Here is a 27,166-nt window from a genome sequence, read left to right as displayed (position 1 = left end):
TGGTTCCTTTATTTGAGCGCCGTCTACTATTGGCTTTTCACCTAGGGGGATGTGTGGACTGTAAAAGCCCGTTGGCTGCCGGGAAGATGGCGGACGCCAGGGCAGCGGCCGAAGCCTGCAAGTGAAGCACGGAGGACTCATCCCGATATCTTTGCGGGTGTGGTGGGCACACGGCTGTCCGCTTCTGCTTGTCCGAGCCTACCGCAGTTTAGCTCGTATCGCCGAGCGAGTCCAAAGGGGCCGCTGGTCTCGGTGATGTGGTTGGCTGTTGCCGTCGGTGCAGGAACGGTGCTTTACTATTAGCGCTGTCCGAGTTCAGCCACGAACGGCGGCGTACTCGACCCTAATCCGCCCGATCCAGCTGTCATCCACGGAGGCGTTTTTCCCGTGACTCTCCCTTAGCAGTGTTTTAGGCATTAAGCGAGCCAGCGCAGCCCTATTAGTGGGTCGGCTAGCAGCGTGCCCCGACCCGTGTGACGCTGCAGCGTCTCCGCCCGTAAGCGCATTACGGGCCCGCGTCTCCGCCGGACATGGACTGAATTAAGACCTCGGGACAGCAAACCCCGAACATGTAAGTGAAGGGCGCGGCTCTCTGTCTGCACACTGATTACGGGTCGCAAGCGCAAATACCGCCGCAGTTCTACAATAGTACCCCACTCTAAGGTACAACAGCAGGGCACCTCTGGGGATCTGGATCTACAACCCAGGCGTTGCGATTTGCTATCCGGTGCTATTAAGGCCAAATGTGTTCATTTAAATGGATATTAACTGTAAGATTGCAGTCACCAGTGCCTTTATTTCGCAAAGTGACGGAAATGAGTAGTCCCTTGTATTTCCTCCCACAACGACTCTCAGATCAATGATGATTTATTTCGGTATTATGAGTTTTCATGAGACCCCCACAGAGTGTCTGGACATTGTTTAAGGTCAATATTCAAGCCTTTGGTGTGCAGGGGCTTCAGAGTTGAGGGAAAATAATAACGGTATTTGTCATGTGGATTTTCAGGGCCGTTCTGTGATGTTCATGAAGTCCCTCTTTTGAGGCACAGGAAGCACCAATACTTTGACCTTCTTAGCTGTCTCCCAGTCACACTAATTTCTTCATTTGACTGTTCAGAAACTGACTCTTTTGGGGGGTAGGAATCCCCCAAAATTTATTAGAAGTGATTGCTGGTAGTTTAGGGGGACTGGGGCTTTTGGTCACTGGAGAAAGTTTGGTAGAACTGCCCAGCTGGGTCAGTCTTGAAATTTATAATGATGAACCATGATATCTGCTCTGGATAAAACACTCTGTAACTATGTCAGTTAGGATAACATACATAATAGGTCTCTTCTGTGTGTGTGCATGTGTGTAATGTAGATCTGAAGGAATGGTATATGTAGGTGGTAGGGCTGCACGACATCAGATTGCAATATAATTGTGATATGTACGCATACACAATAATCACCAGAGATTTAGTTAACGGGTGAACAGATTTGTTCGGGCACCTGCTTTTCAGTACTATATGATCCTCCATCTGTATAAATGTGGCATATACTTATGTTTATTAAATTTGGTTAGTGGAGCATGCCACATGCTAATGTTTTGGTAAATCATGGAAGCGATAAGTACTGACTTGGTGGTGAAGAAAGGGACAGCTCAACAGCCACAGCATATTTTCAAAGATGAGATATTGTGAATAAACAAGGTAAAAATGCACTTGTGGTGTAGTGGTTCCTTTTGCATTTTAAAGTCTGACGCGTTCATTAAACATAAGGATAGGCCATATTTTTGCAGATTACTAACTTTTGGGCGTCACAATAAGCTTCTCATTAATATTGTAGCCGTACTACTAATCTGCTTATCAAATTGTTGGTGTGAGTAAACTTCCGTATAATGGCAAAAAGCCGGCGTCCGGATACATTTTTATGCCCATCATCTAGTGACCTGGTGATTATTGTGCATGAGCAAAACATATTCCAGATGTGATATCGTACAGCCCTAGTGGGTTGTGTGTTCTTAAATGTTGGATGTTCTAATTATTAGTTCTTATTATAATAATTGCAGTTTGTTGTGCTGGGTCTCAAGTACAGGTGGATTAAGTGAGGTGGTGGGTCCTAACCCTTCTACAAAGATCAGACTTGGTTCTGGAATTCAGATTCCACGTGACTGGTTTAGTATTAAACTGAGGTGGCTCAGTGGAGCTTATTCTGGTGGTGCTCAGACATAGTGTTTATTGATCTAAGGTTGATCAAATTAAAGTATGTTTAAGAAAAGAGTTGTTCCCTCAAGTGGACTACCGAACTTGTCTAGAACCTACGGGGACAGTCTGTCCCTGGCATATGTCGGCTCTGTGTGATTGGCTTTTTGTTTTTATGTGAGAGTTTCTTGGATGATAACTCTGTGGACTGGCCCTTTTCCCCTTGCAGGTGTAACCTGCCACACTTCGACGTCAGCTGGCTCCACGTACCATGTTGTGGTTGCCGCACCAGGTCGGCTCCCTAACCCGTAACACGGTCTTCCTTCTGCTTAAACTCTTCCGCCTGTCGAGCCCCCCGAGCCCAGGCACCTGCATCAACATGTACGCTACCCGTTTCTATGGCGGTGGCGGAGGCGGGGCCAAACAGGGCCGACGGGCTGGTGTGGTGGGGGCAGGGCTGCCCATCCCTGAAAACCACCACCAGCCTCTAGCCCCTCATGCACATCTGGCCACTCCGCAGAACTTCCCACCTGTCTATCAGGGACGGTTGGATGGGCACCGCACCCACTTCCAAGGTCATCACCACTATCACCCTCATCCCCAGCCTCACCCACCCCAGCCCCACTACCACCCCAGCGCCCACCTGCACCACAACAGAAAGAAGACTTGGAACTTTATCCACGAGAAAATGAGCTATGATACCTTCTTCACCATGAAAAGGTTGATCGATCGCTCACGCAGCGTGGATGAGGTGCTGCGCTGGGTCACGCAGAACCCCAGCAAGATCTCCTACAACCACTACCCCATCGCTCTGCAGAAGATCGGCCAGCTCCTGCAGCTACAGCAGGCCGTCGGTGTGACCGTGGCTGGGGTGGAGGGCGCCCTGACCCCCACGTCCGGAGGGACGGGCACTGGGGAGAGCCACTTCCGACAGGTCCTGGAGCAGCCGGAATTCCAGACTCTTTGTGATGCTATTGTAAGGGACTGCACCAAATTTGACAACTTCAGTATTGTCAACTGCCTCTATGCTGTGGCTGCGTTAGGTAAGATATCATTATAATGTAAAATCATGTTTCATTCAGGAAAATGGTGTCATGCTACTGTCCTGTTCTAAACGTGTATAAATCTGTCGCCACCCCAGGCCTCCCCAGTGAATCTCAGATAGTCCAGGTGCTGGAGGAGGAGTCACGGAGCCGCCTATCCCAGTTCAACCAGAAGGACATCTCCATGGTGTTCAGCAGCAGCATGAAGCTGCATCCATCCAGCCAGCACCCACTCATCGAGTCCTGCTTGTCAGGCCTGGAGAAGAACATCGAGCGAGAGCGCCACCCACAGACCCTCTTCCTGTTGCTGTCCTACTATCGACTCAAATGGCGCGCCCTGCAGGCCGATGGGCATTCACCCGAACAGCTATTAGCAAACCGCAAGATACTGAGACTGGTGAAGCACACGCTCGCCAGTGTCAGTAGCGTGCGTGACCATGAGATGGCGCTGCTGGATGAGATGTTGTCTGCCTGCGCCCGTGAGGCCAGTAACAAGTCCCTGGAGCTCATCTTTAGCTCCCACCTCTTCTACCAGAATCGTCAGGAAAAGTTTGTCAGCAGTCTAGCAGGTAGGCTATATGCCGTCTCTTCCCTTGTCAAGGAAAACCAGGACTACTGGGAGGGACTTTTGTGTTCCTAGTTTTAACTTTGGACCTGAACAAGCTGCCTCTTCTTAATAAGACAACATTCTTTGTCCAATTTTAGTTGGAGGGTTTTGCTTACATGTCACTTCTTGCTGCACGTTGTGAGCAAGATTAGGTATGGATCGAATAGGCTAGTCAGCATCAATGACCTTCTATCTCCTGGGTCTTGTGACAGAGGAACTGCCTAAGAAGGTGGAAAGCATCACTCCTTTCACCATGGCGCTCATTGCCAAATACATCGCTCGCCACCGGCTGCGTGAGACCCGTCTGCTGGACACTATTGCCGACTTCCTTGTCAAGAAGGGCGAGTACCTAGACAGCAAGGTATGAAGGCTGACTCCTCATTCGTATGCGCTGGGTGTATCCTGGCAAGGGGGTGAACCTTCAGAAATGTTGATACCTTCTAGTCCAGGGGTGTCAAACTCTAGTCCTGGAGGGCTGGAGCCCTACACACTTTTGGGTTCCCCTCATTTAACACACCTGATTCAACTCCTTGTGCTAATTATCACGTAGCTCTTGAGCCGAATCATTTGTGGTGGAACAGGGAAAGACCTAAACTACATATGGCTCCAGCCCCCCAGGACTGGAGTTTGGTACCCCTTTTCTAGCCCTTCTGCAGGCTTATGGTCATGTCTAACTTTGTCTCCTCCTTCCTTCACAGGTGATTCAGAAACTTGTGTTCCCCTTCAGCCGGATGAGCTACCGACCATCCAATGAGGCACTGTTCTTCTCCAAGCTGGAAGAGGTGCTGGAGCTCAAAGCTCTGAGCTCCCCACTGGCCACCGTGAACATCCTCATGTCTCTCTTCCAACTGGGCCACTTCCCAGGCCTGGTGCTGCACCGCGTCTTCTCCTCCTCCTTCATTAGTAATGTCACTAGTGAGTCTGGCTCTTACTCCCTATCCACTGCTCCTGCCACAAAGCTAGTGCACTGGGCATTTTATTTAGGGTTGTTTGACTCATAGAGATGTTCATCTTCGTTCAGTATTTTGTGGGCAGGGGTTCTGTGAGGAGGAACATAATTGGATTGGTCTGGGTTGGGGGCTCAATATGATATGCTTTCATGGGACCCAAAATCTGCAGTGGCTCCCCTGTTGGCGAGCACTATGCTGCACTGCACAGGTTGGTTTTCACAGGGAGCTTTGTAGCTCAGTCAGGGCAGGGGGTAGCAGAGGAGTAAAGTGTGATGGTGGGCTCCCTCCACTCAAAGCCCTTTTAGGCTTGGACAAATTACCCATGTGTGTAAAATTGTATTCACAGACAGACAGATCTAGTCCCTATGAATCAGGCTTCCAATAACAGTGATCTTGATATTTCCAGTGTGATAAGGTGGGGGAGGTTCTAGATGTTCATGTCCGCCACTCACCACCCCACCCTCCCCCCCCCCCCCCCCGATCCACAGACAGCCCGTATGCCCTGATCGTGAGGCGCTACCTGTCGCTGCTAGACGCTGCTGTGGAGCTGGAGTACCGCGATTACGACGGGCCGCGCCTGCAGGACGCCCACAAGGTGCTCATGTTCGATCACGCGCTGACGGCCGACGAGGTCAATCGCAAGTACAGGTGCGAAGCCACTTCCTCCTTGTTGTGATGGCTGCCAGTGCTCCGCCACTTCCTCCCTAAACGGCTCTGTGACTGTGTGCAGCTACAAAGGGCTGGTGGCAGAGGCCTTACGGCAGCTGGTGGGAGAGCATGGATACAAGCAGGACGAGGTGCTGGCCCCCGGCTATTATACAGGTACGGGGCCCCCGCCGAAGGGCGGCCTATCCATACACGATCATGAACCTGAAGAAGACAGTGGTCACTATCAGGTCTCAACGGGTGCAGTATTTGATCACTTAAGGTAACGAGAATGTTCTGTAGGATTCAGGACCAAGATTTAATCCATGTAGTAATTCACTGGACAAATTGTATAGAAGGTGGCACAGAACTACCTCAGAACTCGAACTTAATCCGTTCAGAACTCCAGATTCGAATCCTAAAAAGTTCGACTTCTGATTGAATTTTCCCCATAAGAAATAATGGAAAACCAACTAATTGGTTCCTGGCCCCCAAAAATTACACCTAAATGTGTTTTTTTTTTTTAGCATTTAAACACAAATGAACCGGATAAAACAAGAAGAGCATATACTGTACTAAACACATCTAAGCACATTTATCAAAACAATAATTTGTAAAGCAAGAAAATAAATGTATCCAAACAATGTGTAAAGTTTTAAAAAAAAAAAAAAACAATCTTTCCTGCCCCAAGCGTCCGCTCCTTCCGTGTGCCACGCCCCCTCATTAACCCCGTGTAGAATCCCCGTGTGATCAGCTGTTTCTGGTTGTTGTCATTAGTCCTCTGTATTTAGTCCGCGTTTCAGTTTGTGTCCCCAGTCTGGTCACTGTATTGTCTGTCTGCGTTTTGCCTGCCTTACCTGTAATTAAACCCCGTATTACCCGACACCCTTTGTCGTGCCTTTGTCTCCGTTCTGTCCCCGCTTGGCGCGACCATATCATTATAATGAAATGTATTAATGGTTTATTATTAATATGAAATTAATAAGAAATCTTTATTTTTAAATGTATTTTATTATATAATAATAATTACTGTTACTGTCTATCATTGTCTAAATGTATTTTTACTGTGTAAAGATATGTATTCAGTTAGTGTAAACATGCACGATGCTATCACAGCGAATGCAAGGCTGAGACTGAAGCGTTACCATTTGTTTCTGCTGAGAGACGTGCCGCGTGACTCATTTCCCCGCGCATACAAGTTATCTTAGGTCGGCATTCATGGTTTGAATTCTGAGGTTCAGATTGAGCTCTAGGTAATTTTTTTTTTACTGGTTGGTTCGACTTTCAAGAAATTCAAGTTCTAATGAGTTTAAGAACTGAGGTACCACTGTATAAAATTTGCATGCAGGATTCTGTACAAAACCGTTCATAGGTTCTCTCTTCATGTTTTCAGATTTCCTGTTATTGGTCAACAGCTCTGGAAGTGTTCTGCCAATCAAGGCTGGGGCAGGTTCCCTGGGGGTGGGCGTCACCATCCCCCCCAAGTCCCCAGAGGCACAGGGCTCCTCTGTGGCCAGCCTTGCCTCTGACTTCCAAAAGTTCTCCCCCTTTGTCCAGCTGGAGGACAGCGCTGAGAAGAGGACAGGGGATGAGCTCGCGGCTTCTGAGCCGACATTTCTTCCACATCACATGAGGTCTGCGGCCCCCACTGCCACTGCCGCTCAAAGAGGGGCCCCGAATGGGGGTGGGCCACTCGACTACAGTCCTTACTACTCCTCGTCGGATTACTATGCCAGCCTGGCAAAGGAGCAGTCCTTGGAGAGTCAGGACAGCTCTACCCTCAGCAGTCCCTCTGATTGCCTGACACAAGCGGTTCCCCAGGGTACGGCCGGGGGGGCGCCCTCCGACTCCCTCTTCCAGTTCTCTATAGGCAAGATCCTTGAGGACGAAGGAAGCGCCACAGAAGCAGCACGGACGGCCGACTGTGAGCTCCCCACCTTCTACGAGGGGGTGCCGTACCCCGATGGGGGGCAAGGGGGCATCAGTCCTGCCCCGCCATTGCAGCCTCACACCACAGGCTGTCTGGAAACGGAGAGGGTGTCACGGGAACAAGAGCAGGTTAAGAGGTGAGTATCGGCATTCTTTAAATCTCGACGTGGTGATGATTTGCCCCGTGATGCCCGGCGTTCGCATGCATTTCCTTCCATGTGCAGGGTGGTCATGTCTGTGAACGACAAGTGGCACTACTGCCACAACTCAGACGTGCTGGTGGGCTCCCGTGCCATGCGAGACCGGCACCTCCAGCTGCTGGGCTACGTTATCCTGCAGGTGGGTCAGCTGCAGGCTCCTCTTTCCCATGGTCACTGTACACCTGTGTATCCTATTTTTGGGCAGTCCATGCATTTCTGAGAAGGACCTTTTAGCACTGGTGTTTGTTTTAGAGCTGTAGATGTGAACATTTTGACGCCAGTGGTGTGTGTGTGGTCCAGGTATACCTTACCTTGTGTGGACCAAATGTCCACAACGTGATGAGTACCCTTTTTTTTTTTTTTTTTTAAAACCTTATGGGGACCAGTTTCCTGTAAAAAATCCGTGACTGCAATGAAAAAACTAAAAATGCAAAATCTCTTGTATTTTGTTTGGTTACTTATGGCTATGGTCAGGGCTGGGTAGAGGTTAAGGTTGTCATAGTCAGCATTAGAATTTCTCCCACAGAAATGAAGGAGCGATTCCCACAAATGATTACACGACTATGTATATATTATATGTCGGGTATCAAATGTCCCCACAATGTGATTAAAAACCTGTCTTTTTGATGTTATGGGGACCATTTTTTGGCCCCCACAAGGGGTAACTCAATTTTAGTCATATTTGTGACTGTAATCAAAAACCTAGAAATGGCAAAAGTCTTGTTTTGTTTGGTTACTTGTGGTTAAGGTTAAGGCTGGATAGAGGTTAAGGTTGTCATTGTTAGGATTAGAGTTTTTACCTTAGAAATGAATGGATGGTCCCCACAAAGATATGAATACAAACGTGTGTGTGTGTGTGTGTGTGTGTGTGTGCGTGTGTGTGCACTCTGACACCAAGCTCTGCCTTTGTCTCTCCTACCAGTTGCCCTACCTGGAGCTGGAGAAACTGAATGGCATCGAGGAGGTTAAGCGGTACCTCAACAAAAAGTTACTGGAGCTGCACTCATGACAGCAGCAGTGGTCTCAGTGGGTCGCGGTGCCGGTGGCTGTGGGCAGGATAGGCAGGGCTGCCCCAAAGATGATATTTTCTGTAATTGTTCCTAAGTCCCTTTTTATATCCTGTACTTAAGAAGTTGTGACGCATGTCAGGTACAGTTCAGGGTTGGAACAAATATTCTGCCATTTGGCAGGGTGGGGGGAAGGTAGTAATAGGGTCTGATGGCGAGGGACTCTGGCTGCAGACTTCATATTATTTTCAGTAACTGAACTCTATGGTCATTGGGGAATTTTGGGTTAAGAATTAAGCAAGGCTTGTTAATATTGTTTTATGATACTGGTGTACCAATGTGGGAATGTAGTTGTGAGGGTAATTTGGTATGCAGTACTCTGAAAGTTTAGCAAAAAAAAACTATACAAATATATATGTATATTATATTTTCTATATGCTATAAGAAGAGGTTTCAGTGCAAAGCAATGCATGCAGTGAGACCCTTTTTGGCCTAGTGCTGATCCGTGTGGACCCAGCTATGGTCCGATTACACCCGACGTTCACGTGCATTACTTTAATCCTGGGCGTTCTGACTATTGGCAGTGATTCTCGGAGAGCAGTGAAATCAGACCCATCTCAAGATGTAGTTCTTCCTACATCTGCTTTGGATCAAACATGCCAACTGTAACTCTAATAATATTTCTTGTTATTGTCCCAAAGAATGCCTATTCTGTTACTTTTGAGATCTCCGCTGTATACATGCTGGGTGTATACATGCTGGGTGAGTCATGGGCATGGTGTCACTGATGGGAATCATTAAAATCAAGGTGTACATTTCAGTCACCTGCATTTTGCCTCTGCCTGGATATCAGGCTGATCGTAAACCTGGAGGAGGACGTGGTGTTTCTGTCATGTCATGTGGTCGTCCTGTAAGAGGCCTCACTTACTGTATGGTTTGCCTTTGCACTTTAACAGAACCAGCCTATTTTGCGGAGCTCAGAGAGAGCAGTAATTTATTGTTGTTGTGGAACGTGTGGGAGGCAGATGGTATGTGTGTGTGTTTGGGGGGAAAAAGTGGGAAGGAAAGTGGGAGTGTTTGTTTATACATCCAAGTTAAAATGTCTATATAAAAAAAAATTAAAAAACCACGGGAAAAGTCTCCGGCTTCTCCTTGAATCGGTGAAGCTTTTCTCCCCAGCAGCTATCCTTAACTGTGGCTTCATAGAGTGGAGGACTCCTGGTACCTGCCTTTCTGCTGAATGTTGTGTTTCATCTGTTTTTGGCCTCAAGAACCATCATTTCATCCACATTCATTTCATTGCTGCAGAGTTTTTGGGATCCCGCTCACGTTCAGCACAGAAGTTTGGCTTTTGTTCTCAAAGAGCAGATGTAGCTCCATAAAAAGGATTTATATGGATGGAGGAAGAGATGGTATGATGGTGATGGCATGAAAATCAATATAATGCTGATAATTAGTATGTTGACTGAACAGCATGTGAACATGATAAAGAAACCACAATATTGTGGGGGAAATCATGCACAAGGAGATTGTGAAGGAACCTATTTCTGGTATGTAAGTATACCTCATGACAGCATAGAGTGATATGTTCTTTGGTCCAATGTGGTATGAGAATAACTGAAAGACTGAAAGCACTAAAAATTCACAGGACAGAATGAATGCCAGCCAAAAACCAGAGAAGGGAAGCTTTCTCCAGGTCCTCTCCAGCTCTTTAAGCTTCTTGGTGAGGTCCTGATTGCTCATCTCCACATGGATCATGGCATACTTGGTCCTCTTCTCCATGAAAAGGTGGAAGTGTCATGGAAATGGACAGTGTTGAGGCCGTGCAGATCTCGTGTGTAAATTCATGCAGCATGGAAGATGTTGCATGCTCTGCTGCTCCCTTTAATTCATCAAAAGTCTTCCTATGTAATTAAATACTGTATTCCCTTAAGTCGGTTTCAGAGGTTATCCACTTCAAACTTGATTACATTTATTTATTTATCAAAGCGACATGGATGAGAAAGCAGGGTTAGCCAGTCGCTGGAAAAATGAGGGTTTAGGGTCTTGCTCCAGGGCCCAATGGTGTCATCATGTTACCATCCATTGGATTTGGACCTTCATGATCAACCTGCTGAGTCACACACCACCTGATCATATCCGATCACTAAGAAAAACCTGCACTGGCAGTTAAAATTGAAAAATTATACCAAATCTCACGAATTACAGTGAAAACTCTACCCTAACTCCAACACTGACTGTAGCCCCAAACCTAACCCAAATTATAAGCAAAAGCCCAACTGCAACCATAGGTCCAAACCTTATCCTAACTCCAACACAAACTGTAGCTACACCCTAACCCTAGTACCATCTCTAACCCTAACTATAATCCTTACTGTATTTCCAACCCTAACTCCAATGGGATACACTTGCTTGTGGTGTGGAACTTGTATTTCAAAAAAAATTTGTAGAGATATATCAACACTAGCTTAACATAACCAAAAAGCTAAACTAGGCACAGACAATTCAGCAAAATACCTTTCAGCACAGCCTCTGCATGCTAACTCTAATGACAACACATTAATGAACATATAAATATAATTACACAGAAATCATGTAACATTTAAAACTACTTCCATTTTGCTACTAGTATCAGTGATATGGAGGTTCCAGGTTGGGGGGCCGAGGGAGTCGCCTTTCCCGCTATTTTTACTTAAACTGCACCTGCCCCATTACTGTCTGCGTGTGAAGAGGTAAGACCAATGTGCGATGTCCTCCCATGGTAAATTTATAGTAATCAACTAAGTATATGATTACAGTAACATAAATATACCATAACATCTATTACATTATATTCCAGTAATGTCCTCTGAGACGTTTGTCGTAATTCTAAGGGCCGCATGAATTATTTGACTCGCCGTTGTAGCGATCGAAGAGGTTCTGTTCACGGACAGAATTTTCTCACATTTTACCAGAGCAATACAGAGGATTTTTTCAGCAATATCCCGTCATTGAATTAGTGCAGAGTCAAACTGAGACATGGAAGGTCGCGGAAATGCCGGCGAGTTGCAGTAGTGTTTAATTAGCTTGTTATTTCCCCTCATAGCCGGCCGTTAAAAAGCGAGCACGGGAGGTGTGCTGAGCTCCCCGGCTGACATAACCCGTCCGACGCCGAGAGGTATGTCAGTTAGAGTACATTAATTCTTGCTGCTTTATGCTTAGGGATGGACGATACCACTGCTTTAAACTTGCCAACGGGGGTGCTGACGATAAAATTTGCGAGGGGCAGTGATGCTAGAGCAGGGGTCACCAACCTTTTTGAAACTGAGAGCTACTTCACGGGTACTGAGCCATACGAAGGGCTACCAGTTTGAAATGACCTCCTACACTTATCTAAACATCATGTATAATAAACATGTTTTAAATGATTTTTTTTAGATATTGTCCACTTTCAAATCTACATAAATGCAAATGTGATTAAAGAATAGCAACAGGATAAAATTAAATTATCTTGTCATGCTGCTCACTGGTGAGTTGTGCTACTTTTAGAACAGGTCCGTGGGCAACTCATGTGGTCCTTGGGGGCATCCTGGTGCCTGCAGGCACCATGTTGGTGACCCCTGTACTAGAGTATCGAACGATTTCCCTGCTCTTTAGTGAATCCAGTAAGCCCTTCCCTTTCTCTCTCGTTATGGGCAGCCCTGCCTGTAGTAGTTCATGTTCTGCTCCCTATAATAATATAAACATTTGAATTAGCAGGTAAAAAGATATTTTACCGCTAAAATCAATTCTCAAAGTGAAACACTGATAAAAATAATCGATATTTCAGTATTGATCCACACATCCTTACTCTACACTGCCCTAAGGACTCTGGTACCCTTAAACAGGCACATAGATTTACTGCTTTGATATAACTATATTGTTAATGAACTAATGTAAATGGATTTGTCACGAGTCACCAACGTGACATTTATCACAGAACTTTTAGTAATCCCAATACATGAATAATTTCATCAAAAACTAAGACAGTATTGTCTTAAACCTAAACTGGTCTGTTTTTGAAGCCAGGGTATCATTTGTGTTTGTGCAGATTTACCAAGGGTATGATAAAAAATACAGCATTTCAGTATAACCTGAAATTTCATAAGAATGGAAAACATTAACTACAATATTCTGTAAGAAAACACCAGCAGATACAGCCATTCACATAAAAAGACCAGTAGCAGTGTTTTAAATATAAAATTTAATTTTTGATCAATATATTTGAACAGAATTTGTACAGAGGACAACATAACACCACCACACATTTTGGAGGCTGACTTCATAAGAGAAGAAAAACAGCGGTCATGCGATACTCTTGACATTCTCTCCATATTTATACCAAGCATACATACTGTTCTTAAATCATTATCTCAAAAATAAAACCACAATCATGGATATTTCAGTACACCAAGCTATGATCAGATTGTGAGCATGAAAAACATCTTTCTCACTGGTATGCAGACCATGTGTAGATGTAGACATACTTGACAACTTTGGGTACTTCTTAGTCAGATAATTCATAGAACTAAAATGTGATGTTCGGGTTTGTGGAGCATAGAGGAGATACTCAAAGCAAGTTAATGCTGAACAGGGTATGAGATTACACACAAGGCTCTACATAACATGTTGTTGGGCTTTACTGGGCTCAAACCTTTCTGGAAAATGCCATATAGACTTGGTCTTAATGTTACAAAGCAGGCATTTACAGATTTAAATGCTGGCCAAACCTTTACCTTGTACTTTGCAAACATATCCTGTTGTGACAGCGAACTTAAGTGTTTTCATTCAGAACTGGAAGGGTGCCCTAGAACAACTTCAACAACAGACTAAATGTAACAGACACCCATGAATGTGACACTGCAGGAGAATGTAACAGGCATGTGTAATCTGGTTACTTCAGCCCCTGAACAGGACACACCAGATCAGTGTTTCCCAACCCGGTCTTCAGGGACCCCTAGACAGTCCACATTTTTTCTCCCTCCCAGCTCCCAACACACCTGTACCAGGTATTCGAAGTCCTTGATTGGCTGGGATATAATATGTGGACTGTCTGGGGGTCCCCAAGAACAGGGCTGGGAAACAGTGGCTTAGATGAAACCTGAACTTGTGCAGCCTGGAATGTCCCCTTTTTGTCCCTGCTGCTTTGATTTGATCATAGAATGCGATTCCAGGTTTCTGTTCAACTAGCTTTAGTGGCACTAACTATGAACTAACTTTGAGACTAGGGCTCCAAAGATTAGAGGTGACCCTCAGTGTACAGGCAGGGAAGCCTTCATTTAATCTACTACGTGTTATAGAAAAACATCTATTCAATTCAAAAGCATAGACTTATTTATCTGAACATACATGTAAATATGTAAATAAATCCCCACCCATTGTTAATACAATGTTGAAAAGCAGTCAAAATTGGTGTCCAGTTGTAGTGTGCAACATGTAGGATAGATGATGTTTAACAGGACAATATACTGACACACTGCTACACATATACATAAAATGAATTTGCGTAGTTTCTCATTCTTTGTCAACCACAGTTTAACACAGTTTAAATGCTAAAGGGGGGTTGTTTAAAGGTCCGTCCCAATTCACGCGGACTGCATCATTTTATAAAAAAGGTAAAGCTGTAATAGATGAATGGTTTCATATGCTGAAGGCACAATAGGAAATAATAGCAAAAAAGAGCCATTCCTTCCTTCATACAGGGATCGCCTTTCACACTGTGTGTAAACTGCAGCATCTAGTCATGCCTCTGGCAGGCCTCCTGTAAAGTTGCTTCGTACCTGTTCACTCCAGACAGCCAAACTGCTCATTCCACATTTTAGAAGAAATATCGCACAGAGAACATAAGAGCCACCGTCCAACACTCGAACTCCCCAGTGACCAGGAATCTCCATAACTTCCAGTTCAGTTAACTTTAAATGTCGGTGTCAGCCTTGTCATGTAAACCAAGTAATAAAGAATTTTAAAAAGTCATCACAGGTAAGTAGTCTCACACTGACTAAAATAGCGGTGAGGCACCCAGTTAAAATTCACAACTTACTGTAGTAATATGATAAAAAAAAACACTAATTTGTCAGGTTAATTTAACACAAATTGGAAAGAACACAAGTGAAAAGTTGCAGTGAGAAAAGAAACAGGACCTCGGGCATCATGATATGCACGCACAAAACAACGAAGACTGACCAGAAATATGTTTGACAAGATGCAACGTGGAATTTAGCCTTTGGTTCTATAAGAGATGGAGGAGACCGACTTGTAGATCATAGAAGATCAAGGGGAGCTGCGTATGAGGCAACGACAGCTGCTTTGAGTCACAGTGAGATGCAGCTTTTTTTTGGTGTGGTGAACTACAGCATCAGTCAGCCTAACGCTACTTTAAGTAAGGAGAATGTTAAAGCTCTGCGTAGTTGTTATGTACTCCAAATATGAAAATGACCACATTCACAGGCATTTTAAAAGAGAAATTTCTGCTTCTGTTTCATCTGGTCTAATCACTGAATTATTCAAGAGACAACACCTGCAAGGTGATCTTTAACCTGGACTGTGCTGACTCCACAAGCCAGATGTTAATAAACAATGAACCACAGTCAACTTTCATCATTGTGCTGAAACTGACTGCACAGTGAGCCACTGGAAATCATTGGTGCAACCAAAGGAAAGCAGACATTTCAACTACAAAACATAGCTGTGAGCAAAAGAGCAACAGAGCAGAGTAGGAGCTATCCCCCCCATTTGTGACCGAATACCATGTCTAGGTTTAATGCTGGGAAGGGCAGGACAGATACTGTACTTGGACACCACAGACAATACAGGGATTTTCCAGATAAAAAGAAGCTAATATATGACGGTTGACTAAAAATGTTGCTTTTTTGAGATTATTCATACCTATCACCACATGTGGAAAATGGGAGGAATAAAAGCAAAGGAAACACTAGCATGGGTCATGTGTAGGCATCCATGAGGAAGCTGTCAGGAAAACAGGTGACCTGTGACCCCTCAACCATGTGTTACTGCTTGGGAGTTTAAATAGTGAATCTCATAGTGTGTGACACCTGAACACCTGGTTCCCATGCCAGCCACCTTAACCCATGTTTCTGTTAAAAAAAAATGTTCGATGATATAAAATCAGAAACGGTGATACATTTACAAATGTACATGGGCTGCTGCCCTTCTGCCACTGCCTAACTGGAGGGGCGTCTCACACTGGCATGTGCATTTCCGTGTACTCGTCCTGCCCCTCCTTTTCATCAAACGTTGGCTCTGCCTCATCTGAGTCCAGCTGTAACACAACCACAGAGAGTTCAACAAATGGGGTCAGTCTGGATTAAAAGAATGCCTGTCGTGCTGTGCATGTGGCACCCTCTTTTGGGTAACTTACGCATTGCATTTCACGTGTAGTGAAAATTTGGGGCAAGAGGAACATCTTGAGTGGGACTGTGAGGATGAGGACGAAGGGGAAGGCCAGTGAGGCCACTGTTGACATCACTGCCCAAAGCACTGCCAAGCAAATCAGCTGGATGCCTGTGAAGAGGTGCATACGCAAGGTACGGACCTGGAGAAGGAAGGAGAAAAGTGAGTTCTTATAAACAGGGGACATGCTTTCAGGGAACTCCAGCAAAAGAGTGCAAATCAAATTAGTGGGATTTCAACAAGCAGCAGACTATTTATGATGTTCATTTATGATGATACTTAGGTAATATAAAATCTGTAGCCCCCACACCACTCCAGGTACCTTTCGCACATAGCTGTGATCAGGATGGTACTTTGGGGGCATCAGCAACAACATCATGCGTTCAGTGAGCTGGATGCCGTTGAGTGACATCACACCCATGTAAAGGAAGATGCCGAAAAGCACAGCGATGGGGATCTGGCGCAGGAGGTCACCGATGACAATGGACAAGCCTGCAGTGGTAGGGGAGACACGGTGTAAAGTCAGATATCAGTATGTAGGACAGGCGGGAAGGTGGAGGGAAAACAGTGAGAGTGGAAGAGGAGAGAAAAGGCAAAAGCCAAAACTCCAAATTAGTCTGTGTGGACCTACCCACAAGGATGGCTACCAGGAGCCCAGTCACCCTTTGCTCCTTGACCTCCTGGATGCGGGGTTTGTCTCCTGGGGCAACGGCTTTGCTCATGACGGTGAGGGCATTGACATGCGTGACCGACCGCACAGTAGCAGCTGCGAGCCAGGGCAGGCCAAATATTGCGGACACGCCGCCAAGGACTACGATGATCAGCAGGTCCACATGAAACCCAGAACCCTTTACAAGCATTCGCTCTTTCTTACTGACAATCAGCCTGGGAGGGGGAGACCAAAAGAACAATGGAGGGGGGGGTGAACTGTGCTCTGGGGCAAACATGTTAACACTTTTCCCGACCTTCATCCCTGGAGGCCCTGAATGAACCCTTGTTTTCAGTTGGTATAAACAATCATGCAGGACTAAGCACTATTGATCTGCTGTCTGGGCTTCACATCAGGTTGAGAACATGTTGGGGAGGGGGTCTCACGTGGTGATCTGTGTCTCCATGAAGATCAGGATGAAAACCAGGATAGCAGGAAGGAAACTGGCCGCCATCATCCAAATGGGAAACTGGCCATCCGACCCCAGTGGATTGATCACCCAGCCACGCTTATCTGGGCTGGTCACTGAGAAGCCACTGGGCACGCTCAGTTTCTAAACAGGAAGCAGAGGATATGGTCAGCAGCCAGGGGGCACCACTTTCTTCAGAATATTACCACATTTCCAGGTAAGCAGGGCTGACAAACTCCAGTCTTTCTGCAAGCCAGTGACCTCATCTCTTACACTTTTGAATGATTAATTTTAATAATATTAAACCAACATTAGCTATCATTAGAAACAGAGACATTTTGGGTGGCATTATTGCCTTACATCTTCAGTACCGGCAGTAACTAGGATGGAAGATTGACGTGTAGGTTTTTCTCATAAGTTGGAGATGAACCTGCAGTTTCAATGGATAGTACACACATTTCTTGCTCTCTACGTAGAGACTCAACCTCACCTGTGTGTAGGTGTCCTTGATACTGTAGTCCACCATGACCATGATGAGGATGGCAATGGGAACCCCAAAATCACCAATCACTCTGCGAAACTGCACAACAGGTCAGAAGAACAAGGTTAGGCTGGAGTTCCCTGAAAGCATGTCTCCTGATTCCACCAAACCCCATATGTTTGACCAAAAGGCAGCAAGGTGAAGCCTCAGAATGAGGCCTTTTTGTGATTAACAAGTCATTTAGCTGCTTCAACAAATCCCCAAGTGGCTGCACTACAGGCTGATGGTGAGATTTCCAGAATGAATGTACTCACCCTGCCAGGAAAGAAGGCACTATTTTTGAGCTTGCGCAAATAAAAGGCAATGAAGAAGGTGCCTGACATAAGGACCAGGGACAGCAGGGCAGTATTGGGCTCTCCTCGCTCCCTGGGGGGAGTGGCGGGTGCCACTGGTGAGCCGTTGGTGATGGCTGTGGCAGAGTTATTGCTGCCCCCTGCTGTGCTGTTCAGGGTACAAGGCTGCAGAGGATGATCCTGAAAAATCTGGGTATTCCACACACACCAGAAACAGTCAAATGCTGAACAACCACCTACAAAGATCACACAATATCACAGTCATAAACCAGGTCTTTAAAAGTATACGTTTCACTTTTACTCTGTGTAGCCATTCTATGGCACCTGAAATTCTGATGAACGAATCAAAGAATCATAATTTATTATCTACGCTGCATATGTGGTTCCAGCATTCAGAGCAGCATGGTCCTGTTCTCACCTTGCCCAGCTTGGAGAACGTCTCATAAATGAAGATGAGGGAGATGAGGAAGGAGAAGATCTCCTGGGTAAAGCGGGAAACGAATCGCACCAGGAAGCTGCCCTCGAAAGCCACCATGAGCACGACGATGACAACAAGCCAGAAGCCAATCCATACTCGCCCTGTCAGATAATCCAACTCATTCGCCTTGGAAAACTGTGGGTCAGACAGACGGCAAGACGAGCAGAAAGAGCCATGTTTAGAATAGCCTTTGCAGGAACCAAGGTTTGTAGCTGAAAATGACATCTCTGAAATCAAACACATTCTTCCATAAGGTTTCTCTCCCATCTCATTTCAGTAGATGAGGATGCCGTACACCTACTTTGTGATGGCTTTTTCAAATTTAGAAATAGCACTGATTTCAACCCAACAGATGAACTGTCATTGGCAACAACAATGACAACAGTATAAGAGCTGAAATGCAGGAGGATGGATGCCGTGAGGAGGGTGGGGCTGCTATGCAGTTTCAATAACTTGGTTTGGGTCCAATGGGTAACAGCATCAGTGTCTGATAATGCACAACAATCCCACCCACCTTCGGCCTCGACCCCTTATGATCTCCACCACTAGGTCACACCCTATGTCTGTCAGTGGCTGATCTGAAAGATTTCACACAGCCACACGCTGGCAAAGGCCGGTGGCTCAAAGACAGGTCATTAACGACAGCTCACGTGTTGGCTGACTTGTACAGCCGCATCGGCCCAGCACTGGCTCCCTGGCAGAAGAAGCGAGTGTGGGGGGGACTCACTGAGAAGAAGGCCTCCTCAAACACTAGCAGGGGCCCTGAGAAGCCCACCACCAGGAGGGGCTGTGCCCCAAGCAGGCAGAAGAGGATGCCCTGCATCGCTGTGGCAATGATCAGCTCTGATACGCCAATCAGCCCGTTGGTCTTCTCCCCTGAGGAACAAAGAGAAAGGGGATCGGGGGGGGGGGGGGGGGGGGGCAGTTAGGTGTGATTGCACTTTAGTGCCATTTCATTGGACAAAAAGTTAAGCATCAGTACTGGTTTCCAACATGTCTCTCCATAAAAATCTAAACAACTTGCACAGAATCCTTTTTATTTCATTATCCGGGATGCACATGACCAGTACACCAGTACACATTCAACGTATAAAGCGTGTAGCAATTTCTTCTTATGATGTCATGACAACGCAAATGCATACTTATTTTATGTGCATTTGTGCTGTTACAAGAAATCACTGTGTGTTCTAACCTTTATATGGTCAATGTGAACTTCAATTGGGGTATAAACAGTACAATGCACAGTGATTTCTTGTCACGTTATAGAGTGAATCCGTATTTGTATACCAGTTTAATGCATCCATGATCATAATAATTATTTTTCAAGCATTCACAGTACAACACTGAGCACAGCAAGAGAGAGCTGGCCTCACATACAAGGCTGTCACCAGGAAAGATCCTTCACACTACTTTGGCAGATCATTGGTTCTTGGTGAAAGGTGACTCCACCCACTCACCCAACAAGCCGCCAAACGTGATAGCGGGGGATAAGGCAGCAAAGTAGATGAAGATGACAGCCGCCATACACTGGGGATTCAGGGCGTCCCTGAAGTCACTGACGTACTTGGGGTAACGCCGGCAGATGTCGTGAATCAGCCCCCCGAAAGGCCGTCCTGTCCGCTGCAGGGGATCATCGCTGGGCTTGAGGGGGGTGAGGAAAGCCTCTGTGCCAAAACAGGGATTGGAAAGATGGCCATCACAGTGATGTCCCATATGCAGGGGGCATAAAATCCATACAAAGTGGGAGGCTACATCATCAGTGCTAACCACATAGGTAGCTCAGGAGGGTGTGTGGACCAAGCCTCCTTACCCCTGTCCTGGGTGCTCTGCACGTCCTTGGCCAGCAGCTTGACCTCCTGCTCCTCGCGCTTTCTCAGCATCTCCCTCTGGAAGCGCGCCACGGAGCGCAGCAGCTCCTCCCCCCCCACTTCGGATGGCGGCAGCACGATGCTGCAGTCCAGGAATGCGTTGATGGCATTGAGCAGATCCTGGCGCTCGTCGGCCAGATAGGCGGCCTCATGGAAGTACTATGAGCCAAAGAGGGGAACTGAGTCTGAACGGCTGTCTCTCAGTCTGACACATCACCCCTGAACCAGGTAACCAACATGTTGTTGAAATTTTATCTGATGCTGCCTTGAATTGATCTAGAGGCCGCATGACCAGCTGTCATACAATTAAATGATTAATAAGATCTTTCTGCCCCAGTTGATTATGGTCTTGTATTATAGAATCAGAGCTTTACCATATCTATATCCATCAATATTAGTATACTCGGACCACCTTGGCCCTATAATATAAAGCAGTGGTTCCCAAACCATTCCTCGAGGCCCCCAAACAGTCCACAGTTTTGCTCTCTCTCAGTTCTAAGTCAATCAAGAACACTGAATACCTGGTACAGGTGTGTTGGGAACTGGGAAAGAGTAAAAATGTGGATTGTCTGTAGTTTGCTGAGGACTGGGTTAGGACACACTTACCTGATGCATTAGCCTCACTTCTTCCTGGCTACCCAAACACCACAGGCAGCTGCAGAACAGCCCCCTGTGCCTCTACAGGTGCCCCAACCCGATGTGAACCTGCGAGATATACCTTGTCCGACATGAGGGTGGAGATGGAGCGGCCGATCTGGTGGTAGTCCATGTTGGTGCTGGGTGGGCCCAACAGGATGAAAAGGAAGCGGACCGGCACTGGTACTTCCAGGACCGACTCAAGGAGGACGGCCTCTTGCAGTCGCACAAATGCCATGGTGGGCTGATCCAGGAAGTCCACACACCCTGCAAGATCAGATGTCACCCATTTACATGTGACCTAAACCCAAACAGCACACACGGGCCCTCCTCATCCTACCTAAAGCAGCCAGTCAGAATGAGGTATTCTAACATAGAGAGAGTCACAGCAGAACTCAATTTACCAACAAGAACGACTGTGGCTTCTGCATTGTCCGGGATCTTCTCCAGAAGTTTCAATTCGTGTTTCGATTTGGACCTGTGCATGCCCAGTACTGGAGTACTCTCCTTCTGCATTAGAAAGTCCAAGAACAATTCAAGCACATTACACAGGGGACATACACGGTTCACTTGAAGGACTGTTACAGCAAGGGAATGTGTAGCTGCTTTCACGTCCTGCAAACTATGCAAACTCCAGCCAAGACCCAACAGAATAGAGCTGCAAGTCATCTGAGCTTAACAGAGATGGGAGAAGATGAATCCAACCATTCTATCCCGGTACTCCTTGTCCCTTTGACACATGCATGATGTAATTTCAGGCAGTAGGTTGTGTTTGGTGGGTGACGTACCTCGTTCTTCTCAATATTGACGCGGGTGTCATTCTCGGAGCCAGAGGCACTGCCGCTCATGAGTGGATCAGTAATAGAGGGCTCTGCTGGAGGGATGTGGTTGGTGCTGTGGTAGTGGGACATGAGGGAGCCCAAGCTGGACGCCGAGATGTTCCTGGGGAAAGAGTGGTCTTTTTCGTCGCTTGGATGGCTGGAGGGGGCGGAGGAAGAGGGGATTGTGGGAAAATGACAGCGAGTACAGAAGGGAGAAGATGAATCCCAGCAAATCCATTCATGTTTTCAAATCATTTTTCAAACATCTAGTAAAAAAAAACAAAAAAAAAAAAACTTTTTTTCATAGATCCCCTTTGAAATTCATAGAACGGATGTTAATGATCTGGCGGATGTCCCTTCTCACCTGTGTTTGAGCAGTAGTGCTCTCAGCACATTGGCACGGTCGTCAGCCGTGATCTGGTCCGTGATGATCATTTGCTCCACCACCTGGTGAGCGATGCCGGGCAGGGTCTTCTGGTCCAGGTCCAAGAGAACTGCCCCTGAAGACAGATTGAACCCAATGACATTTCAGTCTTTCAGGTGACACTCTGCTCACCTCTCCGGCAACCCCAGCCCTCCGATCCTTAATGCTTCATGTCGTCTTCTGTGATTTATTCCTTTTTTGTATTCAAATGAAAGGATCAAAGAAGAATAAATAATCTTTCTTAATTACATACTGGAAACCTACAGTAAAGTACGTGTGAAGAGCACAATTCTGACTGGGCATCAGAGGTAAGCCACACCCCCAACACACACCTTGAGCAATGGTCCTACGCAGCTCCAGCAGGCTGCGGAAGCTGAGCGAGGCTACATGGGGCTTGCCCCAGCGCTCCGTCTCCTCCTCCACATCCTCCTCAAACTTGATCCATCGAGCTGTCTCCCGCCACTGCATCTCCTGATTCTTGTCCATGATGAGCTCGTTCAGCTCTACAAATACCTGAGGGACACACAGAGACAGACACAACCACAATGCAGAAGACACTGGTCAGAAAGGAGGCACCAGACTGTAAGATAGACATCGTTCCTCTGGCTCACAAATCACCTGCTCATCCCGCGATATTGTCACGCACCGCTCACCTGCAGCCTCATGGACATCTAACCTGAGTAACTTTCTCATCATTTGCTGATGAAATCTTAAAAAGGTTAGACAACGCATTTCAGTCCAATAAAAATAGTGAGGGTATGTGGAATTTAAATGAATGCAATTCTGTATCTGATTTACACAGCTAGAGCATCCCATCAGGTGTGGTCCAGGCAAGGCCCTAACCCCCTCCAGGAATGCAAGGAACGGTGTCCAAGTCCAACACCGGACACTAATCACATCTCTAACTGTGGGTAAGGTCATTGACTCCTTAAGCCATGTCCATTTCCTGGACTACCCAGATTTCTGTAAACACCTGGAACCGAACACCTCCTAGCAGTCTGAATGAGCTTTTCTCACGCCGAATTGAAGTAAATTCATTTACCTTTAAATAGCCACCTGATACCCGACCGACACACTTTCTTTAAAGCGGCAGTATATTGGTTCTGAGCAAAAAGCACAGCACAAGAGTGACCAGGTAGCCTCCGTTTGTAAATGGCTCTTACCATACAGGAATCTCAGTCTATACATGGCTCTGACCACACAGAACACAGAAGTTACCATTTGCACACGCATGCATACACTTCCGACCACACAGAAGCCTCAGTGTGCACATGTTTACACACCTCTGACCGCACAGAAGCCTATGTTTGCACACGTGGAGGACCCAGCCTCCCAGAGATACTGAATAATTAACCTGACGCACCTTTCGGCTGAGCCAAATGCCGCATGCACACCTAGCTAAGCCCGGCTGGTGTCCAAGGTTGGGAGTATTCACCTTACTACACTACCTACTCCTAAATGGGGTGAGCGATGGCTGCTCACTCCTATCACACCCCGCCACTAAAACCTGTTGCCCCCTACACACATGCTCACCTTCCGTTGCCAGTCCGCATCATACTGGTAATCCAACCAGACCATGTTGCGGGTCGCGGTAGAGCAGGACAGACGCATCTCCAGCCAGAGATGCTCACACCTGACCTTCCAGCTCCAAAAAGAGGTGCCTCGCACACCTGGACATGCACATGCCCGCCCTGAGGGAGACTCGCAGTCTAACTGGCGGCCGTAAGCTCACACTAAATAAAACATGGATGGCTGACTGACTGACTCTATGGCTCTGGGGTCCTGTTACCTGTTTTTTTCTTTTTACGATGTGAAAGAAAAGACGCAAGTTCATTCATTTTTAACTCCACTACACCTCTCCGTCCCTCCCTCTCTCTCTCGCTCGGACAGGGTCATGCAGGTGAAGGAAAAACAGGTATAAAGTGAACGTCTTTTGTGACAGAAGGGGTGCTGGGCCCCCACTGACTGGACCACCCCCCTGACACCCTCCCCGCAATATATCTGTATGGCTTCTGCTTGCTACCAACAGTCACAGCACTCTTTCCACATCAGATTTTGTTTATTCTGGCTCTTCGGGCCATCTCACCTCGTGTGGGGTGCGGTCCAGTTTCCGGCAGCGAGTGCTGGGCTCTTTGTGGTCCTTGCTAATGTGCACCACCTGACCCTTGGTGCTCTTCCTGACCAAGTGACGCCGTACCCCAGGGACATCCTCGAAACGGTGGCCTGAGATGGGCAGATGTGGGCGAACGTGAGGGACCAGGCATCTCCTGGCCTGCTCACGTCGCATCAGTGGAAAAAGTGTGGAGTGAAAAGTAAGCTGCCCCCCCCCCCATCCACATTCAGGACCTCGAAGATCCTACTGCAGATGCCAAGAGACAGCCTGTTTCTCTACAGAATCCATCAGCTGCTGAGTCTCATCCAGTCTTAACCAAGGTCTGAGCCAGCTGACCTTCACCACAAACAAGGCTTTAGGATCAGCAAGCTATTCATAATTGTTTCAATAGTGACTTACAGAAAAAAATTGACCCACATGATGGAATATGTTTAACTAAGTATAAGTGAAAGTACAAGTCAGACTTGAGATACATAAGATTCTTGTGCCCCCCCCCCCCCCCACCTTGAAGGAGATGGTTACATCAAACGGTGTAAAGGACATCACATAATAGTCCATATAAAAGTTTGTCAACTGGTGGTTGACAAAGACAACAAACCGGTCAACATGAAGCCATGTCATCAACCACTGATGACACTGATGATCAATTTTTGTAACCGATCACCACACTTGCTGTGAGAATGTTTGATAAGCACAAAATCCTCTTCACCAGACTTCAGGTCTGAATGGTGCAGATCTGAAATGTTGGGTTTGATTATGAGGATGGAAATGAGAAAGCTAATTCCATTTTAAGGGAGGGATTTAAAACATGCACCAAAACATGCATCACTATTAACAGCACTTCATACGAACCTGTAAAAATTTCAGAGGTGAATATTACAGAGTTGCCAACCCCTCCCAATCTTTGTGTACGTACAGCTCTGCTCCACCTTTGAGCGTGGTGACATTTTTTGCATTCCAACAAACCACTGGTCAATTTGCATTGCGGTTCAACAACATTTACATTTATTTATTTAGCTTTTATCCAAAGTGACACCTTTTTTTGAGAAAGCAGGGTCGGCCAGTCCCTGAAGCAATTATGGGTTAGGGGTCCTGTTCGGGGCCCAGAGGTGAAATCACTCTGTTGATTCTGGGATTTGAACCTTCCAATTACATCCTAGCATCCTAACCTGTTCAGCTACACACCAGCCACTGTTAATCCTCCGAGACCACCCACAAACAAGTAATCTAATTATTTTTTCCTCAGTGTTGAGGCCCTGAATTGTTCCCAAATTTCCTGTGTCCCTTATTCTAGCATTAAGTCCCTACCTTGGAGCCGACTGGGCTACACAGGTAGGGTGGAGATGGTACATGGTGTGAACCAGGCAGCCTTTTACTCATAATGAGTCAAAAACTCCACAAACAAGTAATGGACACGAAGATGAGGACCAAAGAATGAGCTGCTTACTTACTCAGGTTATGTGGATTTCGGTAAAATCCCGAAGATCTATTTGAAATGTTTCGCCTTTGATTTCCTTTGAGTGAATGCACTCTTTTGTTGTGCCAGTTTATAGAACAGCAGCAGTCATAACTGCGTCTGAACACAAAGCAGATTGACGGATGCGGAAAAACACAATTGTAGTGGGCAGATCTGACCCTCCCAACAAAGGGCTGAAATTCCTACAGAATGAGCAGCACGGATGGGGAGGAATGAAAGGCCACATTTGATTTGCGGTCATGTGCTTCTAGAAGGCCTCCACGTTTGCATCTGATCAAAGTTAATTAAATGCGCTCTGTATTTCCTTTCTATGGACACAAGTGTATAATGGAAAAGGATGACATTTTCTGACCGTTATTACAATTCTTGATTAGGCCACTTGAATTTTCTATTAATACCAAATAAAGATGGTTCCTGTCACAGTGTATTTTCTGACATAAGTCTATACCAAGAAATGAGGCTTGATGTATGGTGTCATAGGGTTTCTTGGTCAGTTATTCACCGTCTAAGCTACATACCAAGTATTAGAGTTTGCCCTGAGTTTTTAACCTTTTTCCACATGAAGCATATTTATGGGTTGTCATGGAATCTTAGCAACTGGCAAAAAGTACTCACTTTTGATGCCATCCAAGTCCACGGTGGGTAGCATCTGTGCCTCGCTCTCGTCCGTGGGGATGCGCTCATAGTGGCCATGTTCAGCGGCCGTCATGTTACCCGTGCGGCGCCGTTCCTGAAGGTCATAGCTGCGGCCCGCTTGGGACACCTTGGACCCCGTGGGGGTGCAGCGGCCCGGGGGGCTACCCGAGTCCGCTGGGCAGGTCGGTGAGGACGGCATCGAGGAGCAGCTGGAGGCCACCTTTCTGCTTTGGGGCGGGGTTGACACCGAGTCACTGTAAAGGGGTCGGAATGAGACACTCAGAGCAGAGCAGAGGAACCCCAACATCTGCAGGCAGTGATGCCTCAGGGCTTCCACACTCACTGGCCAACTGCAGCAGTGGTATTCATGTATGGTCTCAGAGATCATTGTGCTGGATACTCACTCTGTGGCTGTGGCATCCTCAAGGAGAACCGAGCCCCTGCACAGGGCCGACTCGGGTACGATGTCTACCTGGCGTGGGGGTGTGGACTCGGCAGCTCTGATGGTGGAGAGTGAAGGGTCATCATCTGCAACGAAGAACTGGGGGGGACAGGGAATCCCAAGGGGCATTTATAATTTATTAAAGAGACTCCAGAAGAGTGACGATGTAGTATTTATACAGAGATTAATTCTGCACTGTCTCTTCGCACATAGGAATGCTGCTGGAGATTTTGGGCCCCGCGAAAGCATATCATGCTGGGCCCCCAACCCAGACCAATCCAGTTATGTTCCATAATTTTTAGAGCCCCTTGCAATCACCTTAACTCCCCT

General features: G+C 46.6%; 2 protein-coding genes across 5 annotated transcripts in view; one reads left to right on the top strand and one right to left on the bottom strand.

Moving 5' to 3' along the window:
- The first annotated feature begins 53 nt into the window (after positions 1 to 53).
- Positions 54 to 9,690, top strand: fastk (Fas-activated serine/threonine kinase). Its single transcript, XM_023799047.2, has 10 exons — positions 54 to 571; positions 2,410 to 3,223; positions 3,322 to 3,792; positions 4,043 to 4,191; positions 4,529 to 4,745; positions 5,269 to 5,428; positions 5,511 to 5,602; positions 6,819 to 7,491; positions 7,579 to 7,693; positions 8,477 to 9,690. Exons 2-10 carry the CDS (start codon positions 2,452 to 2,454, stop codon positions 8,561 to 8,563), a joined length of 2,736 nt encoding a protein of 911 aa, XP_023654815.2. The 5' UTR covers positions 54 to 571; positions 2,410 to 2,451; the 3' UTR covers positions 8,564 to 9,690.
- A 3,073-nt stretch (positions 9,691 to 12,763) lies between these two features.
- Positions 12,764 to 27,166, bottom strand: part of LOC111837195 (anion exchange protein 2) — a 42,204-nt gene continuing 27,801 nt past the window's right edge. For all 4 annotated transcript variants that reach the window (XM_023799051.2, XM_072711306.1, XM_023799050.2 and 1 more), the window contains exons 6-24: positions 26,799 to 26,935; positions 26,374 to 26,648; positions 24,255 to 24,391; positions 22,501 to 22,681; positions 22,109 to 22,244; positions 21,712 to 21,901; positions 21,328 to 21,433; positions 21,006 to 21,190; positions 20,230 to 20,446; positions 19,877 to 20,083; positions 19,147 to 19,295; positions 18,360 to 18,554; positions 17,903 to 18,130; positions 17,598 to 17,687; positions 17,085 to 17,251; positions 16,621 to 16,874; positions 16,312 to 16,481; positions 15,958 to 16,131; positions 12,764 to 15,858 (exon numbers count right to left, since the gene is read on the bottom strand). In XM_023799051.2, the coding sequence (XP_023654819.2) occupies positions 15,778 to 15,858; positions 15,958 to 16,131; positions 16,312 to 16,481; positions 16,621 to 16,874; positions 17,085 to 17,251; positions 17,598 to 17,687; positions 17,903 to 18,130; positions 18,360 to 18,554; positions 19,147 to 19,295; positions 19,877 to 20,083; positions 20,230 to 20,446; positions 21,006 to 21,190; positions 21,328 to 21,433; positions 21,712 to 21,901; positions 22,109 to 22,244; positions 22,501 to 22,681; positions 24,255 to 24,391; positions 26,374 to 26,648; positions 26,799 to 26,935 (3,279 nt within the window). In that variant the 3' untranslated portion in view covers positions 12,764 to 15,777. The remainder of the gene's footprint in view (positions 15,859 to 15,957; positions 16,132 to 16,311; positions 16,482 to 16,620; positions 16,875 to 17,084; positions 17,252 to 17,597; positions 17,688 to 17,902; positions 18,131 to 18,359; positions 18,555 to 19,146; positions 19,296 to 19,876; positions 20,084 to 20,229; positions 20,447 to 21,005; positions 21,191 to 21,327; positions 21,434 to 21,711; positions 21,902 to 22,108; positions 22,245 to 22,500; positions 22,682 to 24,254; positions 24,392 to 26,373; positions 26,649 to 26,798; positions 26,936 to 27,166) is intronic.

This window comes from Paramormyrops kingsleyae, chromosome 4, assembly GCF_048594095.1.
Source record: "Paramormyrops kingsleyae isolate MSU_618 chromosome 4, PKINGS_0.4, whole genome shotgun sequence".
NCBI classification, from domain to species: Eukaryota; Metazoa; Chordata; class Actinopteri; order Osteoglossiformes; family Mormyridae; genus Paramormyrops; species Paramormyrops kingsleyae.
The sequence above is the reverse complement of the archived record's forward strand: the minus strand, read 5'-3'. Positions and strand labels throughout refer to the sequence as shown.

Excerpts from the sequence above, each read along its gene's own strand:
- fastk (XM_023799047.2), top strand. The coding sequence starts at position 2,452 with ATGTTGTGGTTGCCGCACCAGGTCGGCTCCCTAACCCGTAACACGGTC. Across the intron at positions 4,192-4,528 it reads GCGAGTACCTAGACAGCAAG|GTGATTCAGAAACTTGTGTT; the intron begins GTATGAAGGCTG and ends CTTCCTTCACAG. Across the intron at positions 4,746-5,268 it reads CTTCATTAGTAATGTCACTA|ACAGCCCGTATGCCCTGATC; the intron begins GTGAGTCTGGCT and ends CCCGATCCACAG.